General features: G+C 31.5%; 2 protein-coding genes and 1 non-coding gene across 3 annotated transcripts; 1 reads left to right on the forward strand and 2 right to left on the reverse strand.

Annotated features, from left to right (window-relative positions):
- Positions 1–4,972, reverse strand: Pep (Protein on ecdysone puffs). Its single transcript, XM_070645411.1, has 5 exons — positions 4,838–4,972; positions 3,996–4,309; positions 3,099–3,304; positions 2,101–2,263; positions 1–2,035 (listed from the first exon to the last, which is right to left on the reverse strand). Exons 2-5 carry the CDS (start codon positions 4,266–4,268, stop codon positions 671–673), a joined length of 2,007 nt encoding a protein of 668 aa, XP_070501512.1. The 5' UTR covers positions 4,269–4,309; positions 4,838–4,972; the 3' UTR covers positions 1–670.
- A 452-nt stretch (positions 4,973–5,424) lies between these two features.
- Positions 5,425–5,496, forward strand: TRNAE-UUC (transfer RNA glutamic acid (anticodon UUC)). Its single transcript has one exon. It is a non-coding gene; the product is annotated as a tRNA-Glu (tRNA).
- Positions 5,497–5,743: 247 nt separating this feature from the next.
- TrpA1 (Transient receptor potential cation channel A1) lies at positions 5,744–17,588 on the reverse strand. Its single transcript, XM_070645575.1, has 20 exons — positions 17,494–17,588; positions 16,127–16,277; positions 15,434–15,604; positions 12,065–12,312; positions 11,789–11,984; positions 11,682–11,724; positions 11,529–11,593; positions 11,225–11,406; positions 10,977–11,155; positions 10,388–10,916; positions 10,215–10,320; positions 9,742–10,056; positions 9,185–9,292; positions 8,130–8,309; positions 7,421–8,066; positions 7,252–7,364; positions 7,103–7,192; positions 6,970–7,045; positions 6,769–6,902; positions 5,744–6,583 (listed from the first exon to the last, which is right to left on the reverse strand). Exons 2-20 carry the CDS (start codon positions 16,256–16,258, stop codon positions 6,416–6,418), a joined length of 3,681 nt encoding a protein of 1,226 aa, XP_070501676.1. The 5' UTR covers positions 16,259–16,277; positions 17,494–17,588; the 3' UTR covers positions 5,744–6,415.
- Positions 17,589–18,143: the final 555 nt, after the last annotated feature.

Below are 18,143 nucleotides of genomic sequence, written 5' to 3' on the forward strand. Positions count from 1 at the left end.
TACTAAGTCCATAAAATTACTTTATTCACTTCGATTGTACTCAAAAATGTGAGTTGAATCGTGGAGAATTACAAATTACTGGAAAGACAAAATGAAATAAAATTGATCTGTACTGTTTACTTAGTCATGAGCTAATTTCTTCTATTTAATTGCAAGACATATTAATCGGTGTCTTATATCCATCAAAAATTTGATGAACATTCCACTTTGTTTTGTATTTCCTTACACACTTAAAATTATAATTTACTGCACATTTTCTCTTCCCTTTCATAATTAATAGTAAGTTCATATTGGAATATGTCATGTGAAAAAGAAAAGCATATTCGAAGAAGAGGACATATGAAAAATTGATAGATTAATAAGGAATAAGATTAATTTAGTAGTAAGTATAGTTTCATTCATTCAAATCTCTTCAATGATAATCATGTAAGTTGAGTCATTTCTTTTAAAATTAATGATACAAAGTATTAAATTTACTCATTTAAGCTCTTCAAATTATAAGCTTAAATACACTTATACATTAAATACTATTGTATGAATTAATTGAATTTTCTTGATAAACACACGCATATTTAAATTAGATTCAGTTGTCCTTTTGTTAAAAAAAAATCATTTACTAATTATGAGGAAGCTTGCTTTTAAATTCGATAAATTCTTAGGCCATCGGAATTTAAAAGCGACCGCCATAGCGTCCTGAGCGACGTTGATTGTTATTATTGTTACGTCCACCACGTCCGCCACGGTTATTGTTGAAATTCTTGTTTGGAGTATTGTTATTTGACTTGGGTGTCTGTTGTTGAGGTTGTTCGTTGGCTTTTGGAGTTTCAGGTGCTTTCTCAGCTGGAGCTGGTGTTGGTGTTGCTGGAGTAGCTGGTGTAGCTGTAGCTGCTGGTGTAGCTGGTGTGGCTGGAGTAACTGGGGTAGCTGGTTCTTCCTTTGCAGGTTCTGGAACTGGTTCAGGTTGTTTTTCTTCAACCTTTGGTGCCTCAACTGGTGCTGGTTCCTTCTCCAAAACAGTTTCAGCAACTTGTTTCATGGCTTCATCAGTAATTTCCTCCTTTGCATCATCATCTCCAGTTGCTTCAGTTGGATCGTATAATTCATCAGATGGCTTTGCAGCTTCCTCTGGAGTTGCTTCAGTCTCACTCTCTAATTTGATTCTCTTTTGACGTTCATTCTCCTCAGCGGCAGCTGCTGCAGCACGTTTTTGTGCAATTTTAGTTTCATTTGCCTTCTCGTTAAGGAATTTGACGAAGAGACGGTGATGATTGAATGTGCGTGAATGAATTTCAGCTGTTCCTTCAGTGTCAAAGTATTTGTTACATAAGCGACATTCAAAGCAGATCAATTTGGAAATCAAGCTGAAGCCAACTTGACGCTTGCAGTTGTATTTTGGAATCTTGGTCTCAATTTCTGGACCGATTTCATCACCGTCCTTGAAGTCCAAAATTGGTTCGATTTCTGGCTTATCAGCTGCTTCAGCATCTTCGGCTTCTTCTTCAGCCTTTGCATCTTCTTCAGCAGCCTCAGTTTCCATTGGTTCACCATTTTCTTCTTTCTTTTCACCATCAGCTGCTTCACCTTCCTTAACTTCCTTCTTTTCTTTCTTAGGTTTCTCTTCACGTAATCCTTGAACTTCATCAGCTTCAGTTAAGATTTGCAAGCGATTTCTACGACTTTCTTCAGACTTGTATGATGGTGGAGTCTTGCATGTCTTCATATGCTGTGGTGACAATAAATGGTCATCGTATTCAGCACGATTATGGAATTCGGCATTGCAATCGTCACATTTTGGATGCAAGAATTTCTTAAGATCCAAATGTCCATCAGTTTTACGGTGAGTAGACAAATGTCCATAGAAGCTCAAGTCGCACATTGCACAATATTCGCGTACCTGATTAGCAGCACGAATTTGTTTGCCAAGACGTTTCAAGCGATCAATTTCAATCGATTTCAATTGTTCAGCAATCTTTGCCTCTTGACGAAGCATATTAGCCTTGAGATGGTAGGATTCTTCAACACCTTCCTTCATCATCTACGATTATGATTAAAAATGTTTGTTAGATTTATGGAACTAAATCCTTTAGCTTTATAACTTACTTGATGAGTTCTTCCTTTCAAGTGATTCTCAAATGATGTTGAATCCCACATATGCTTAGCGCACAAATGACAATAGAACATGTCATTTGGAACATCCGAGTATGGAGAGTTCTTACGCTTTGGTTCCTTCTCATTGATTTCACCTTTTACGTCCTTTCCGTTTCTATTGTATTTTGATATAATTTTTGAGAAAATATATCAATATAAAAAATGATAGAAAATAGTAAGTTAAGGCATTAAAAATTGTTATTGGAACTCAATGTAGTCAGCATGTTAAGAAAAAAAAATATGATATTTATAAAAGAATTAGATTATTTTTTCAATTAGATTTTCATTATTATTGCGCAAAAATTAATTAATTTCAATGAATCTAATTAATTAAATGACTAACCCCGAGCGGTATAGGCAGCCAAATGGCTTTCTATATGTCGCTCAGTCAAATGAAAATCGAAATTGTAAAAAATAAAATAGGTAATCATAAAAAATTAATTAAACTAAAGAAATATAGTAGTTATGTAAAAAAAGAGAATATGTCTCTAACAAAACCTGAACAATACAAAAGGTCATCGCAGGGAATGTAAAATAGAGCTACAAAATTGTGAGGAATGAAAGATTCGGAATGAAAGATTTTTCCCCAAATTTTGGCACATATCTTTGATGTTCAAATTTTGAATAAAATTTACAATAATTTATGTATTGTAAGCATAAAGACAATAAAGGATCATTTTTTTATGTATAATCATCATGATAGGAAGTACACTATACATAATAAATATATATGAATTTTGTTTTGCTTTTTTTAGGAGGAAAATAAATGAAATTACAACAACAAATATATATATCTATTTATGTATATGCGGTTATTTGCGACTTGAAATATACAGCTTTTGTGAATATATATATTATATATAAAATAAATTAGAAAATACATTTTTATATATTTTTTTTTGAATTTTAGAAAATGTTTTTTTTTTGGAAAATTATTTGATCAGGCTTACCTCGCATCATTAGTGTTTTTGTTATTGGTTGTAGAATCAGTCGCCGAATCATTTTGCTTAGAATTATTGGAATTCTTTTTATTATTATTGGCCATCGTTTTACGATTAGCCGCATTCGGTTTTCGAATAGCACCTTTGACTACACGATTATTATTATTATTATTATTATTTCGACGGTTATTGGACATATTGCGCCCACCGCCACGCTGAGGTGAGAATAATTGGTTATCATAAAGAATCGTGTAGAAAAGAAAGACGGTGTGCGGCATAACGATGAACAGATTCGCACGGAAATCAAATATATCCAATAAATTTTACCGTAGTAGGTTGAGTGGCACAGGACGTGAAACAGAACGTGATCATCAGCGACAGAAGTCATAATTTTCAGAATTTCAGGCATTTTTTTTATTGGCAAGGCATTTGCCGATATAAACACACACATGTTTGAATGCACAGGGATATGCATATGTATGAATGCAAATGTTCATGAAATTTCAGAATTCATTTTTCATTTTTCATTTTGACATAAAATTGAAGAAAAGAAGAAAGAAGAAACAATTTGATTGACTTAAATTAGAAAAGTTTCAATTTTCACATTTGATTAATATTGAAATTTAATGCACATTATTTTTATGTAATGTGCATAATTTATAATTAAGTAATAATTAAAATTATAATAAAGTAAGTAACATTTTACATAGCTAAGATCTAAATCCTTCTCTACTAATTTACTGCATATTGAGAAAAAAAATTAAAAATTCTTGAAATTTTTATTCTTAAATTCTTATAAGGACTTAGTAAGAAGTGATTAAAGTCTCTCAACGAAGTTAATGCTCAATCATGTTAGATTTTTTTTCTACATCATTTGTTAATTATGTTAATCGTTTTTGTACTTACGTGGAAGTTGTCATTGAATCCACCACCACCACCCTGATTTCCACGGTTGAATCCATTACCCATATTTTCAATCAATGATGGGATATTTCCCTGATTACGGAACATATTCAGTAATGCACCAACAACTTCATTTTGGTTTCCACCGCCACCACGGTTTGGACCATTATCCATATTATTGTTCCATGGATTCACATTACCACGGCTGATAGAACCGCCATAGTTGTTATTGAAATTTCCCCCTTGGTTGTTGCGACGATTGTTACGGAAAGCCATGTTTCTTTGTTCAAAGTATTGATTTTTTTCTCTTGTCGGAACTAAAAAGAAGAAGAAATTATGAGAAAAAACTGGATACGTGCAAAATCTATGTATAACTAATAGGCATAAAACTGTAAATAAATGCAGCTGTAAATGCTGTGATGTGTGAGAAACTTGTATATATATATTAGAAACAAGTGTACGAAAGAATGGAGAAAAGAAAGGAAGAAAGAAGGTGATTCACCCTAAAAAAATGATTTTTGAACAAGCTGTACTTTTTATGAAATCTGAAGGAAACTTTTTTCTATGCCAATGCCATCTTGAAAATTTGAAAATCTTTAAATTTTAATGAAAATGCATCTATGCTTGTATATTTCTAGTTCCAATACTAATGAAAATTCATTTTCTTTCATTTATAAATTATAATTTCTTTGAATTTTAACAAGCGAAGCCATTTCGGATTTTTTTTCCTCAAATGACCTGATTGAATGACCCGAAAAAGAATTTATTCCATTTTTTCATTATTCCCCATCGAATTTTAATTAAATTTTGACAAATTAATGTTTTAGTAACAAAATTTTACTTACTTTAAGTATTAAAAAGTTGAAAATGTATAGTTAAATTAATTTGAAAATTTTCACTTCACACGTCGAAGCGTTTGCAACGAGAAACTTCTGATGAATGATGAATAATGCCTCTGTCTGCTTCTTATTTAAATATGCTTGTGTTGGTTGTTCAGAGATGCGAAAGTTTCTTAAAAATTCGCATCTTTTTTTACATGCCGGCATTTTTCTGCTTCTATTTTCATGTGCTATGGACTTTATGTTGACTTCACAGGTAGATTTAAGGGAGAAATTGTTCAAAATCTGAAATTTTATTAATTAAGGTTTATATATTTTTTATCCATTAAAAACGAGGTAAAATTAATATCAAGAAACTTTCCTTAATTGGTCGTTTTTTATATGACGTCAAAAAAAATAACGAATTTTGTTTCAAAATTTGAAATGGAATGATAATTAAAATGAGAATAAATTTTTGGATTTTCCTTTTTCTATACTTTTTTCTAACAATCTTCCCACCACCAAAAAAATTGGACATCATAAAAAATCACTATAAATAAATCAATAAAGGTTTATATGGTAACTTTATCCAAACTGAAAATATGAAATAATCATCCCATATTGTCTAGTGGTTAGGATATCTGGCTTTCACCCAGAAGGCCCGGGTTCAATTCCCGGTATGGGAAATCTTTTTTTGTTCTTTTTTGATGCATTTTTTAACTTTCTAAAATTTTGATCATTAATTTTGGGCTCATTCATTTATTACGTTCACATTTTTGAGTATATGACTTTTTAACATTTCTAATACTAACTGTTCAGGGAACTCGATATGATTAGCTAAAAACTTGTTTTTTCTTGTGGAACGCAAGTGAAACGTAACAAATGAACAAGGCACCTAATTAAATTAAAGAAGGTCCATATGAAGTGCTAAAACATATAAACGATTTATTTATCAATTCACATAAAATTTGCAACACATGTAAGTTTTATGAACATAAAGCCAATAAACATTTACTTAGAATTTGATCTTTACTGAAAAATTTGTTGAATACATATAGAAGTAAGTCTATTGAGCTGTGAGCATCAACAGAAATTGACAAAACGGAAATACCTTCATTATGAGGGTTTCTGAATGCATTCAGTTTTCTTAATAGTTTTGATTAGTCTTGTATATTTTATGGAAATTATGGATGTATCTTAAAATTGGAAGTTCCTAAGAAAAATAATCAAGTTTCACTTCTGTGACATGAATAGCTTTAGACATGTATGGATATGGGGTCATTCACTTATGATGACAATCATATGATTTTAAGACACTTGTCAGTAAATTCGTTTCCAAAATCTCAAATTCAACAATATAAGATTGACGTCATATGTGAATGACCCCTATAGATATCTAATGTACTGTCTATAGTTAAACCATATTAAAAATCCCTTATGATGACACATTAAGTAACATGTTTCCGTACAAAATTAGTAACTGTTAATTTGTGATTTACATTCAAACAATTTTTGATTAAAACAGCTATAAAATCTTAGTTTATATGCTTAATCTATTAATAGAACAAAGTCTCTTTAGCTATTGATTCCTAAAAAATTCGTTGTTTATGGAGAAATACTTTTACTAAAGCTCTTTAATGTCCTCAATTTCTTCCTGATCCGAGGTGAGGTCCATTTGGATGGATTTTCATTTGATATAGCTGATAATGGACGTGCTTCTTTCACTGAAACGCCTTCGTCAACATCATCGGCTTCTGATTTTATTTCCATTTTCTAAGGAAGGAATAGAAGTAAGCAAAATGACGAGAAAATGAAACAGTTGTGAGAAATGAAATGTTTTAAGGAAATTACACTAGTCACTCCTTTCTATGAACTATGTGCTATTTGTCTATGTGCTATTTTATAAATGAATGCAATCAAAAAGAAATTATTGAGGAACTCCAGTCCATTTGACTTACCTGAACAATCAATCGAAGAAGTTGATGTTGCTGTTCCATCATTTTTGTTAAATCCTTCAATTTATTCTTTTGTTTTTCAATCTCTGACATCAAATAGTCTTCACAAGTATTATCTAGGACAAACTCCAGACCAGCTGTAAAATTAAATGGTTTTTCTTAGAAATTTATTAATATAAAATACAAAATAAAGAAGCTGTTTACAGTTTTCCGACTCGTTGAATGGGTTGCAGAACCATTTTCGCAGTATTGAGTCAAGCATAGTCACTTTACACTTTGCCTGTATCAAATGGAAAGAATTAAGAATTAAATAAAATATTCATCATTGCCGACTCACCTCATTTGGGTATTCAATTAGTTCTGTTTTGTCAACCTTCTCCAGCCACACTTGAGGTAACTTCCTTTCAAGTTCTGTATGTAATACCACCTGTAATTAAAATTATTGAATTTTACGTAGCTAATACATTACATAAGCAGCATTCTCACCTGCATCGCTAAACGTTTCAATTGTGCATTTCTTTTGACACTTTCAATATCACCAACAGCCAAACCAATCAGCAAGTTCATCAAAAGGATTGGCATTAAAATCATGAATAAGACTGAAATTGCAATAAGAATCCTTACTTATTGTTCATATAAATGTTAATAAACTTACATAAAATAGCAAATGAAGCATAAGGATAAGGGAGGTGTTTCATATGGAAGGGCTGAATGAATGTTCCAACAAAATCCATTTCTCCAAGCATCATAGAAAATGATCTCATCAAAGACATTGGAATGGTTTGGAATGACAGATGATTTGCTTGTGGATTTTCAACATTTGACAGTAAAATGAAGAATGCAAGTCCAAAAGCAATGATTAGTATGGAGAATACCATCAGGACTTTAATTAGCGTCTGTAATATTTCCAAAAACATGACGACGTAGATTCCAATTTGGTCAAATCGTTGTAGATGTAGGAGGAGATTAAACCATGACAAAAATATGGTAAATGATGCTGCTGAATATAGGAAGTCACAGACATAGCCATTGGTGAATATCGGAGAGATCATAATTAATGTGTTGATGTAAAGTAGCCAAGACACAAAATTAACAGGCTCAAATAGATAATGATATCCTTTTTGACTAAGCTGTATTACTTCCCGTATCGAACAGACTAGGGCATATGTGAAGACTACCGCTCCAGAAATGAACATTCCTGAATTTACTTCAATTCTTTTGTAATACTCGTCGTCAGACTTTGTTGCATTTAGTGCTCCGTCAGATCCGCTAACATCATTACTTTCGTTGAACGACGAAATCTAAAAAATTGCAAATATGTAAATTGGAATAAATCATCTTATCATTTTATCTATGCTTCATACTCGTATCGATTCGTTCTTCATCAAAAGCGAGGAATACATCGTAGTAAAAGTCAAATAAATACTGTAGATTAGTAAATTTGCAATATGAATGTATTTTCCATAGCTATTCCATTTCATCTGAAGATATTTTTGACTCAAAGGATGTGCTAGAAGCTCAACTCTTCCATGTTGTACCATAGCCTGTTTGTTCGAGGCAAGTTTTTTTAATATTGATGGAGACGACGTGAAAGAAAATTTAATTTTGATTCTTATTTGTTGTTTGATATAAATGTAATTTATACATAAATGGAAGCAGACAATAAAAAATACATAAAACACTTTCTTATTCATAGAAGGGCATGCATGAAAAGTTTAAGATTTTGAGAGATTCTCTGAATAGAATGCATGCATTGATGATGAAAATGCATGAAATATTCACAATGTAGTAAATATATAAATCCGAGGCGCATACTACACAATCATCTTGATGGTGTCAGGGTTACTTCACGCCTTTCTGAGTATTTCGACATAATTGGTATCTTGGCGACTAGTTTGTGCCACTCGGAATATACAAAACAGTCTATTTCAATATATTCCCGAACGATGCACGTCCATACAGTTGCCAAGCAGACAGTAAAGTTAGAACTGAACAGTAGTCGCTTGCAATATGTTAATCACTTAGTTGTCGCACATTGAAACTGTAGCTTGCTATCTAAAATATTGTCAGTCATGTCGACAACATTTTAGCTTTTGTCAATCACAATGCTACATCCATGCCAAGCTGTAATAGTATCATATAAGCGGAAGACATTGAAGAGGATAGAGCTCAAAGTCGAGGGGTATTGACTAATATCTTAACTATAACATCTATTTAGCTTATTAATGGGCAACTTTCTATTTTTCGCGGCATATATTGATGACATACGACACACGGTTTCCAAAATATTAGCGGCGCACAGGTTGTCCACCACTGATTTAGTAGATTTAATTCAAAGCATTGCATGCAGAATTAGTTCTTAAACAATATGGGATGTCACCTAACATAACACAAATCACAACATCAACTATAAACTCACATTACAAACTTGCAAAGGAGGAGGTAACCAGTTTGGATCATTCATTGATTCTCTTATGAATCCGATTTTTTCCTTTGACTTTTGATAAACATGAAATGAATATTTGATCTATGGGAAATAAAAATAAATGATCTATCTATATCTATATGTATCTAAAAAAAAGTTCATTCCAAATAAAGTAAATCGTCTATTGATGAGATGCAAACATTTAACATTAAACAACAGATTCTCAAGTCTCATATTGAATTGTCTCTATCCTATTTATCTAAGTATGTAGCTAAGAAACAATAACGACCATTAAGGAAGAACAGATTTGAAGAAAAGTATGCTTAGATTGCATGTCAGCTTACATTCATTGCTGGCAATGGAATTGGTTCGGAAATGTTAAGCGCATTTCCAGTTTTCTCATCCACTTGAGTATAATATTGTGGGCATAGAAAGCAACGGAATGAATATCTTATCTGTTGTAAAATTAGTTAGGGATTCAAAGAATTGATGTTAATATTATTTGTAAATTTGAAATTTGTCTTAAAAAGGCGAGCATGCTTAGCACTCACGTAAAATGATTTTGAATCCTTCTTGCAGTTAGCTTTCGTTATGCATTTATCTTGAACAGCTTCAAAAACCTTTGGCATCGATGCAATTAAAGCTAATGTCACGCAAGGATGTTTGCCACTCTTTAAGCTCATCACTTCATTTCCGCGCTCTTCATGAGTGACCATCGCTAATGCAGCCTCAGGATATTTATAATGGATAGCATAATCTATAGCTGATAAGTCCATATTATTGTATAAAAGTTTACAATCAATAGATAAGAGCAATGAAACTGCATTCGGTTGATTTTCCATTGTTGCCAAATGTAGTGCTGTATTCTGCGGGTCAACAAAATGTTATATTTAGGATCAATTACTCAATTAACTCACAATAAATAATCAATATTTCTCAGTATGTAGCAGGTTGTGGTCATTGATTTAATTAATAAAAGGCACGAATAAAGCCAGATATTAAGGATAAAAATCATTTCACTCACCCCATCTTTATCAACTTGATCTAACAAATGACTATGTACTGAATGTAGAAGTTCAACAGTCTGCGTATAATTATTCATGGCAGCCAAATGCAATGGATTACGACCACTAGATTATAATAAAAAGGAAAAGTTAGACGTAGAATAAAAATAGATTAAACATCAAGAATGCGTACTTATGGTCACGATGTAGAAGTGCACCACGATTTAATAGCAATTGAACAACACGTGTATGTCCTTGTTGTGATGCAATATGCAGAGGTGTCAATCCTTCGCCATCAGATTCATTGATAATAAATGTTCCTTTTTCCGAGTCAAGGAGCTGCTTTACAGTATTATATCGTCCATATCGTGCAGCAAAATGCAATGGAGACTCATTATTATTATTTTTCAAGTTAATACATGCGCCTAGTCGAATTAGATTCTCCAGAGATCTAATGTGGCCTTCACGCGATGCATAATGTAAAGGAGAACAACCCGATATATCCTTTTCATTTAAAAATTCACTCCAACTACATTCCGAATGCTTATTAATCTCATCAGCAAATTCTTCCAATCGTCCACCATTAAGAATAATTGAATGAAGTATATTTCGTTGATTAACATCCTTAATATGAATATCGGCTCCTAATCGGATTAAAACATGAACAGTTCGCCATCCGGACCGCGATGCTGCCAATAATATTGGCGAACGCTTTTCTTTATCTAAACATAAAAGTTTGGTATTGAAAAATTTGTACAATAATTATGTTAATAATGCCATACCCAGAGCATTTATATCAGCTCCTTCATTAACTAGAAACTCAACAAGTGGTGGATGATCAAACATTGAAGCACAATGTAATGGAGTCATTTTCTGTATATCCGTACACAATAAACTCGTCTTCTTCTCTTGCGGTTGCATTTTAAACATCAATTCAACAATTTCAATTGCGCCTTGAGCACTGTTAAGCATATTAGAAAGGAAGTGATATAATCTAAACAATACATGAGAGATGAATAATATGTCATACCAAGCTAGATGAACTGGTGTGGAAAGGTCATGTTGTTGTGTTGAAATCTTAGCACCTGACTTTAAACAAAGTTCAACAGCTTTTATATCACCTCCATGGACGGCAGAGTGCAATGGTAAGTTCCCTTCAGAATCATAAAATGATATCATTTCCTCCCTTGTACATCCCTTTGATTCACCCCACTTTTATATGTAATGTATATTTTTTAAGTCGATTAGACAGCATGATATGAATAGTCAATTAGAGAAATGGATTGATTAATTAGACAAAATTAATTAATATTTTTAAAATAATGAAATTTTACCTGAAGAAAAACTTCCATCGTCTTGCTGCTAGCATTTTTGGCAGCCTCATGTATCGGATAATAGCCTAAAGTTAATTTGATTGGAAATTTGATATTTTAATCAATAAGATTATAATTATTTATATTTCTTATTAAAGCTAGAATGACACTTACCGAGATTACATGCTGACCTGGGTGATGCTCCGAACTCGGTAATCTATATGTAGCAATAGTAAAATTTAAGTGACATTGATAAGAATTAAAGATATCATGTGACTTACTAAAATTCTGGCACATTCCTCATGATCTTGAATGGCTGCAAGATGTAAGGCAGTTCTGCCATGTTCCCCTCCTTGTTGAATGTCAAATATATCGCGATATTTTGCCATGATTTTAAGGACATTCACTTTATTCAATAATGTTGCAAGATGTAGAGACGAGAATTTTCTATCGTTAAGAATGTTTGTCTTGACAGGACTGTGTAGCAAAGAGAATATTTAAAGGGAATTGAATTAAATTCAATGCCATTAAAGACTGAGTATAATTATACTTCTTACACTTGTAGTAAAAATTCAATGGCATCAAAGGAATCGTTTTCTACTGCAAAATGTAATGGTGTCGAGCCTGTATTGTCTTGGCAATTGAGATCACCATGCATTTCATGGATAAATAGTAGAATATTTTTTCTATTTTTTGCTGCTGCTTGATGGGCAACTGTGCGACCCCGACCATCTTTAACAGTCAATCTTGTGTTGTCAAACTGATACAAACGCACAAATTCGTCCAAGTTTCCTCGTTCAGCAGCCTACAGTGATTCGATAAAAAGTATATTTATTCACTATTAATATTTTATTAAGCTTCTTAATTACTACAACATTGATTTGGAAAGTTTGCAAAAAGCATAAAACAATTTTTTCTCCTTCTCATTGACATGTTTGCTACTACACATAAATTAGGATATTGCAGTTCTCAAGCAAGAATAGTCAAATAACGATTTAATTTGACTTGACATCCATTTATATAAAAGCTGTATTTCCAACACATTTAGCGTCTTTCGGTAGAAACTAAAGGAAAAAAATCTTACATCATGCATTGAAATCAAGAACAAATTTTCAATAGAAATTAATTACGATTCATAATTGTTCTGATTTGTAATTTTAATTAAAATATGACACCTTAAATTGAAGTGTTTTTATACCATAAACGACTACATTATTGAAAATTACTAGCACAGTTCTAGTTCATTGTTAAGATTCTAGGTAAGGTAAGTGAAAATTATAAAAAGATTCCTGTCACTTTCATTAACGTAAATATTTTGAGCAGTGATTCTCAATCTTTTTAGGGTGCGGCACATTAAATCATTTATGTGAGACAAGTCTGTCATCTTATAAGACCTCGTTCAAAACTGCAGGCCTATAACTAACTATTAGGTACAGCTATTAGGCATCTAAAACACAATAAATGAAGGCCAGCCGACCGAACCCTACTCTTTACTTGGATGACTCATGGGCATGTCAATTATTGGGACTTTTTCATAACTCGGAGTCGACCCAAATTTTGTATGGAATCGAGTCGACTTTACCATAGAAAATCCGAGTTCTGGTGTTTACTATTTGAACAAATGCCGAAATACCCAAATATTGTCCGCATAATGATTCCGTGCCATACAAAAAAGAAATTAAAATTCTGAGTATTCAAATTCTGAAGAAGCAGGAGGTAGGGGATGAGTTTGCGGCACTACACCACTGTTTTATAATTTTAAAGTACTTGTCATTTAATATTGTTCAAGCACTTATAGAGAAAACAAGAAGTAATTTAATTTCGTAAGAATTCTATAATAAATTTGTAAAGGAACTTTTTGTGAACAATGATGACATTTTTGGATGCTGTAATATTTAATTCGTGCCTTATCACTAACGAAGACTTGTAAAATCTCTTCTAATAGTTTTTTGGAAAGTCTTATGTATTCTCATGTGAAATAGATTACTAAAAATAGTAATGTCTGAAGCTTTAAATCTCATTATGCAATAAAGGATAAAGAATAGAAATGAGACGATTGGCCGGACTACAGATTGTCATTATAATTTAATATCAAATATTTTCCACAAAAATACATTTTTCTGACAGGATTCATAAATATCTAATTTATAATCCAACGCATTGCAATCATAATATCCTTTCCTTCATACGAGACGAAATTCAATTTCTAGTTGATTACTGTGAAGGAACTAGTAATTTTTATGAGTAGCCTTTTATCAACATTCAACATACAGGCAAACAAAATCCATCAAAAGTTTTTTTTTTTCTTCACATTTATCACCTCAAAAATTTCTTCGATTGACATTTTGCTTGCAGGACCGAGACGAAGTACTTTAGTCCAATTTCTTGGAAGTGTTAATGGTTTTATTGCAATTCGATTTGCTTTTCGACCACTTTTCTTATCATCAATAATTTTTGATATCTTTGAATACATCTCTTCTGCTGAATAAACGTTCATACTTTATTAATTCTTGCAGTCTCAAAGGAACAAATAATTTTAATAATTGGGGAGTGTGATTTATTATCTCAAAAATACTTTCTCTTAATTCTCAAGTGCAAGAACACAAATTATACACTCTTTCAAATAGACTAAATAGACTAACGGATTAAAAATGATAAGGATGTTTCATTTATTCGGGATAATCTCAATATTTACGGTCGTAAACTGATTTCTCAACTTTTGTGTCACTCATTTTGATAAAAATTGTTAATTTTACACAGCTTTAATTTATTATTTTTGGAATATTTTTCAATTCCATTGATCTTTAATTTTATTAATCCTTTTCATGGTCTTGGCATCCTTTCACAGCACTCAATATTTTTCACAAACACTTGAAATTGTTAAAGCTACTTTAAGTCCTTTTTAGGCAATCTTTTAATCTTTATCCGCAAATTTGATTCTTATTTTCATTAAAAATTCAATTCCAATATATTTAAAGTTTAATAAAGTTAAGCACTTAAATATTTAATATCACTTCCACTTCAAAACAATCACGGCAATTTCCAAAGGACGACTGAAAATTGCACAGCTATACAACCTCCTTTTATACTTTACAGCCATCTCAATTTCGAATTATTCGAACAACAATATTCATTCATAACTTATCATGTAACTCCATTGTTACTCTCCATTGAGAATAAGCCAAACACAATTGCATTTTGATCGTCCTTTAATAATAACAATGTTGTGTAATTAATTGATGGGGTAAATTAATACACAACAAAATAGAGAGAAAGTCACGAAGAGAACTAACACGAGCTTTCGAGAAAGCTTTTACATAAAGAGTAATGTTGCGAGGATTCTCTCTCAATGTCTATCTATAGTATACGATAGTAAAAAATCACTTGTTGAATGAGGCTTTATAGCTTTCACATTTAACAGCATGTGACTTTAGTTGTGGTGTTGTGTTTTGTGGAGCTTAAAAATTGCATTTGATGTTGAGATAAAAGATCGTACGATCAAGGTTACTTTAAGCTTTTGAGAATATCAAATTTAGAAATTTTCTTTTATTTCATATTAAAAGAAGTTGAATCTTACATGTTAGAACTTCTAAGAACTATTTGGGATCAAGATAAAAATAGAAAAGGGGGTGGTGAATTTATGAATATTTTCACCACCCCCTCCCACTCTATTGACATCTAAAACTAGGATTCAAAAACACTTAAAGAGCTCGAAGTCGACTCTGATTATTTATGGAAAAATCGACATAAGTCAGCTCAATTCCACATAAATTTCAAGCTTCAACTTCAAGTTCTGATAAAAATTAATGTAAATATTTTCAAAATTGTTAAAAAGTTATTGACCATAAAACAATAAGACAAAAGCACACTTTAACATGAATACACAACAAATATAAATAGCAATCGATTTTATGCTAAAAACTCACCCTTAGTATTCTGTATGGTGAATCAACCAATAAGCAAACATCACTCTCTTTTTCCTTTTCTTTTGTCACTAAAATTGCCTGCAACTCATTGGGAGTGTTGGAAACTTTCGTATCACTATTTTCATCAGAATCTATCGCATTACTCCTTCCAATTCGACTCAATATCCAAGACTGATGATTTTTCGCAAAATTTTGTAATCAGACGACATGTTATATTGCGAGAGGATTAACAGACAATTAAATTAATACCATTAATTGAGATAAGTAAATGTAGAAAACAATAAAACTGTTTTCCGATATCACATATAAGGAAAACAAAATTAAAATGGGTGTGTTTCGAGTAGGAAACAATAATGACGACAGACAGACAATACCGAATGCTTTTGAATTCTGTGAAGCCTTACAATAAATTAAGTCATGTATTTATGTATAGGTTTTGATGTGATATGAATTGATAGAATATGACAGAAATGTAACAAAAATACTTGAATCTGTCCGCATGACTTAGCCACATTGTAGGAATTGAATATTGCCATGGGAAATTATTTATAGTGTTTCCAAAATTTATACACAAATTATTTAATAATAAATGCAAGGTGTTATGGTCATAATTCAATTAATACATAAGGGCTTTATGATCTCGAGGGTCAGTTCTATTATATCTATTTATAGGTCCATAAACAAGTCACTCACCTTCCATCTGTTTGACCTAAGATAAGTGTTTGATTCACTGTCACTTCCATTGTCACTATCCTTTTCTCTATAATTTGAGCTTTTTGTTCGTACCATTTTTGGAGGTGGAAGGAAATGCATCGTAGTTGGCATATTGTTAATTATTCTAAAACTGAATTATTCACTAATTTTAGCACTTTTACATGTACAAAAGACAATACAGTTCTAAATATGAATGCTTCCTTCGTAAAAACAGAAAAAGAATTTATGACACAAATATCAATTTTTCGATTATCACGAATGAGTTAACTATTAAATTTCATGGACGCCTACACATTTTTACAATTCCATTAAGAACCAATTTTTCATCAATAAAATGAGCTATTTACCTAAATGTAAAATTCTGGTGAAATAATTCATTTACCGATGAAAAATTAGTTTATTTTTGGGAGTAATAAAACACATGATTTTTTCAGGGATCGGCATGAACCCCTGCTTTTACAGTTTTCGGCTATAACTTATATTTCGTCCAAAACTGTAGATTTATATTTTAAGACTTTAGACCTGCCCTTTTGAATTAACAATTGGAAAACCAGATTTTTTTTGGATTTTTTAGCAAAACTAAATATTATGACAAGTTATGTTCTCTAGCAAAAAGTTTGAATTTTTGAGTTTTATATTGGGGCAAAAACGTTTTACCCAGAATAATTTCCTTATTTAATTCTAATTCAAAATTTCGAAGCGAAACTTGGCCTACCCTCGAGTAATAAATGGAGTCCATCAAAAAATGGAGAATTCATTTTACAAAAAATTGATATTTCAATGATATTTTGATCAAAATCTTCGTTTTATTGTGACTTAGATTTTAAATGAAAAAATCAAATAAAAAGGGTTCAATTTCATTTAAAAGTCGATTTGACTTCAAGCTATAAACAGAACCTTCCTAATTATTGACGTCACAACCGAATGCCTTCTAACAACATTTAAATTCTGTTAATACACCAAATTTTAGAGATTTCTCCTCTCATATAATATTTTTCACATACAAACTGAACTTAATAAGTGAACGATCCCTTCCAAGAATTGCCTTCTATTTCTAAATTATGATGAGTTATAAATTGATTAATTTTCCTTGTCACGAAAATTTTTCACACCTCACAATCTCTAAATTTAGGTAATTTATTCAAAATATTCCTTTATTCAGCACTTATATTTCACAAAGGTCCATATGGTTCACGTCACATACATATTAGAAAAAATAATAGAACTCGCGAAAATAATGGAAATTAATGAAATGTAATTAATTTTATTCCAGTAGTTTCTCAACCTTTAAAACAAATTAAACGCGGATAAGAACAAAAAAAAATTATGTAAAAATCCACACACACCTTTGTTATCAACAGTTATGATTAGATAATAATCTAAACCAATTATCATAACTAACTTTCACTGAGAACACGAGATTAGTTTTTGAGTCTTATTCCCTCAATGGATAGTCGATGACTGACTTTCCTTGTTACCCAAGCAATTTTATTTGAATGAATGTACACGGCTATTACTTGTGTTGCTTCTCTCAATATTTCACACATCCTTTGATATAGTTTGTTTTTATGTAGCTGTATGGAAATGACATTAATGTAATCAAACAAATAAATAGTATGTGCGTGTGAAAGGATGACAGTTTGGTGTTATATCGTAGTAAATAGAGAAGCCATTGATGACGAAAACAGATATATTGGTCCACAAGCAAGCATTCAATGATGAAAATTAATTGCATTTCGCAGTAAATAAATGAAAAATTTACCTTGGAACCGATGATAAAATATATCCAAATATTCTCAATATTGCATCATAAAATATTACCCGTGTTGTGGATTAGCTGCCGACAGATAATAAATTAATGCTTTTAGTAAACAGCCATAAGACAATTTTCCATAATTGACTAATAATGGGAACTCCATTATGAAATTTTATGCACTCGATTTGATTACCTATCTTATCAGGATTCAACAATTCCGTTCATCGACCTAGACTCTAC

This window comes from Chironomus tepperi, unplaced genomic scaffold, assembly GCF_022539635.2.
Source record: "Chironomus tepperi strain 1889 unplaced genomic scaffold, CSIRO-AGI_Ctep_v1 contig_354, whole genome shotgun sequence".
Classification (NCBI taxonomy): domain Eukaryota; kingdom Metazoa; phylum Arthropoda; class Insecta; order Diptera; family Chironomidae; genus Chironomus; species Chironomus tepperi.

Excerpts from the sequence above, each read along its gene's own strand:
- Pep (XM_070645411.1), bottom strand. The coding sequence starts at position 4,268 with ATGGCTTTCCGTAACAATCGTCGCAACAACCAAGGGGGAAATTTCAAT. Across the intron at positions 2,264-3,098 it reads AAAAACACTAATGATGCGAG|AAACGGAAAGGACGTAAAAG; the intron begins GTAAGCCTGATC and ends AAAATACAATAG. Across the intron at positions 2,036-2,100 it reads TGAAAGGAAGAACTCATCAA|ATGATGAAGGAAGGTGTTGA; the intron begins GTAAGTTATAAA and ends TCATAATCGTAG.
- TrpA1 (XM_070645575.1), bottom strand. The coding sequence starts at position 16,258 with ATGCCAACTACGATGCATTTCCTTCCACCTCCAAAAATGGTACGAACA. Across the intron at positions 15,605-16,126 it reads TTAGGTCAAACAGATGGAAG|TCTTGGATATTGAGTCGAAT; the intron begins GTGAGTGACTTG and ends AAAAATCATCAG. Across the intron at positions 8,310-9,184 it reads CTCCTTTGCAAGTTTGTAAT|GCTATGGTACAACATGGAAG; the intron begins GTGAGTTTATAG and ends TCGAACAAACAG.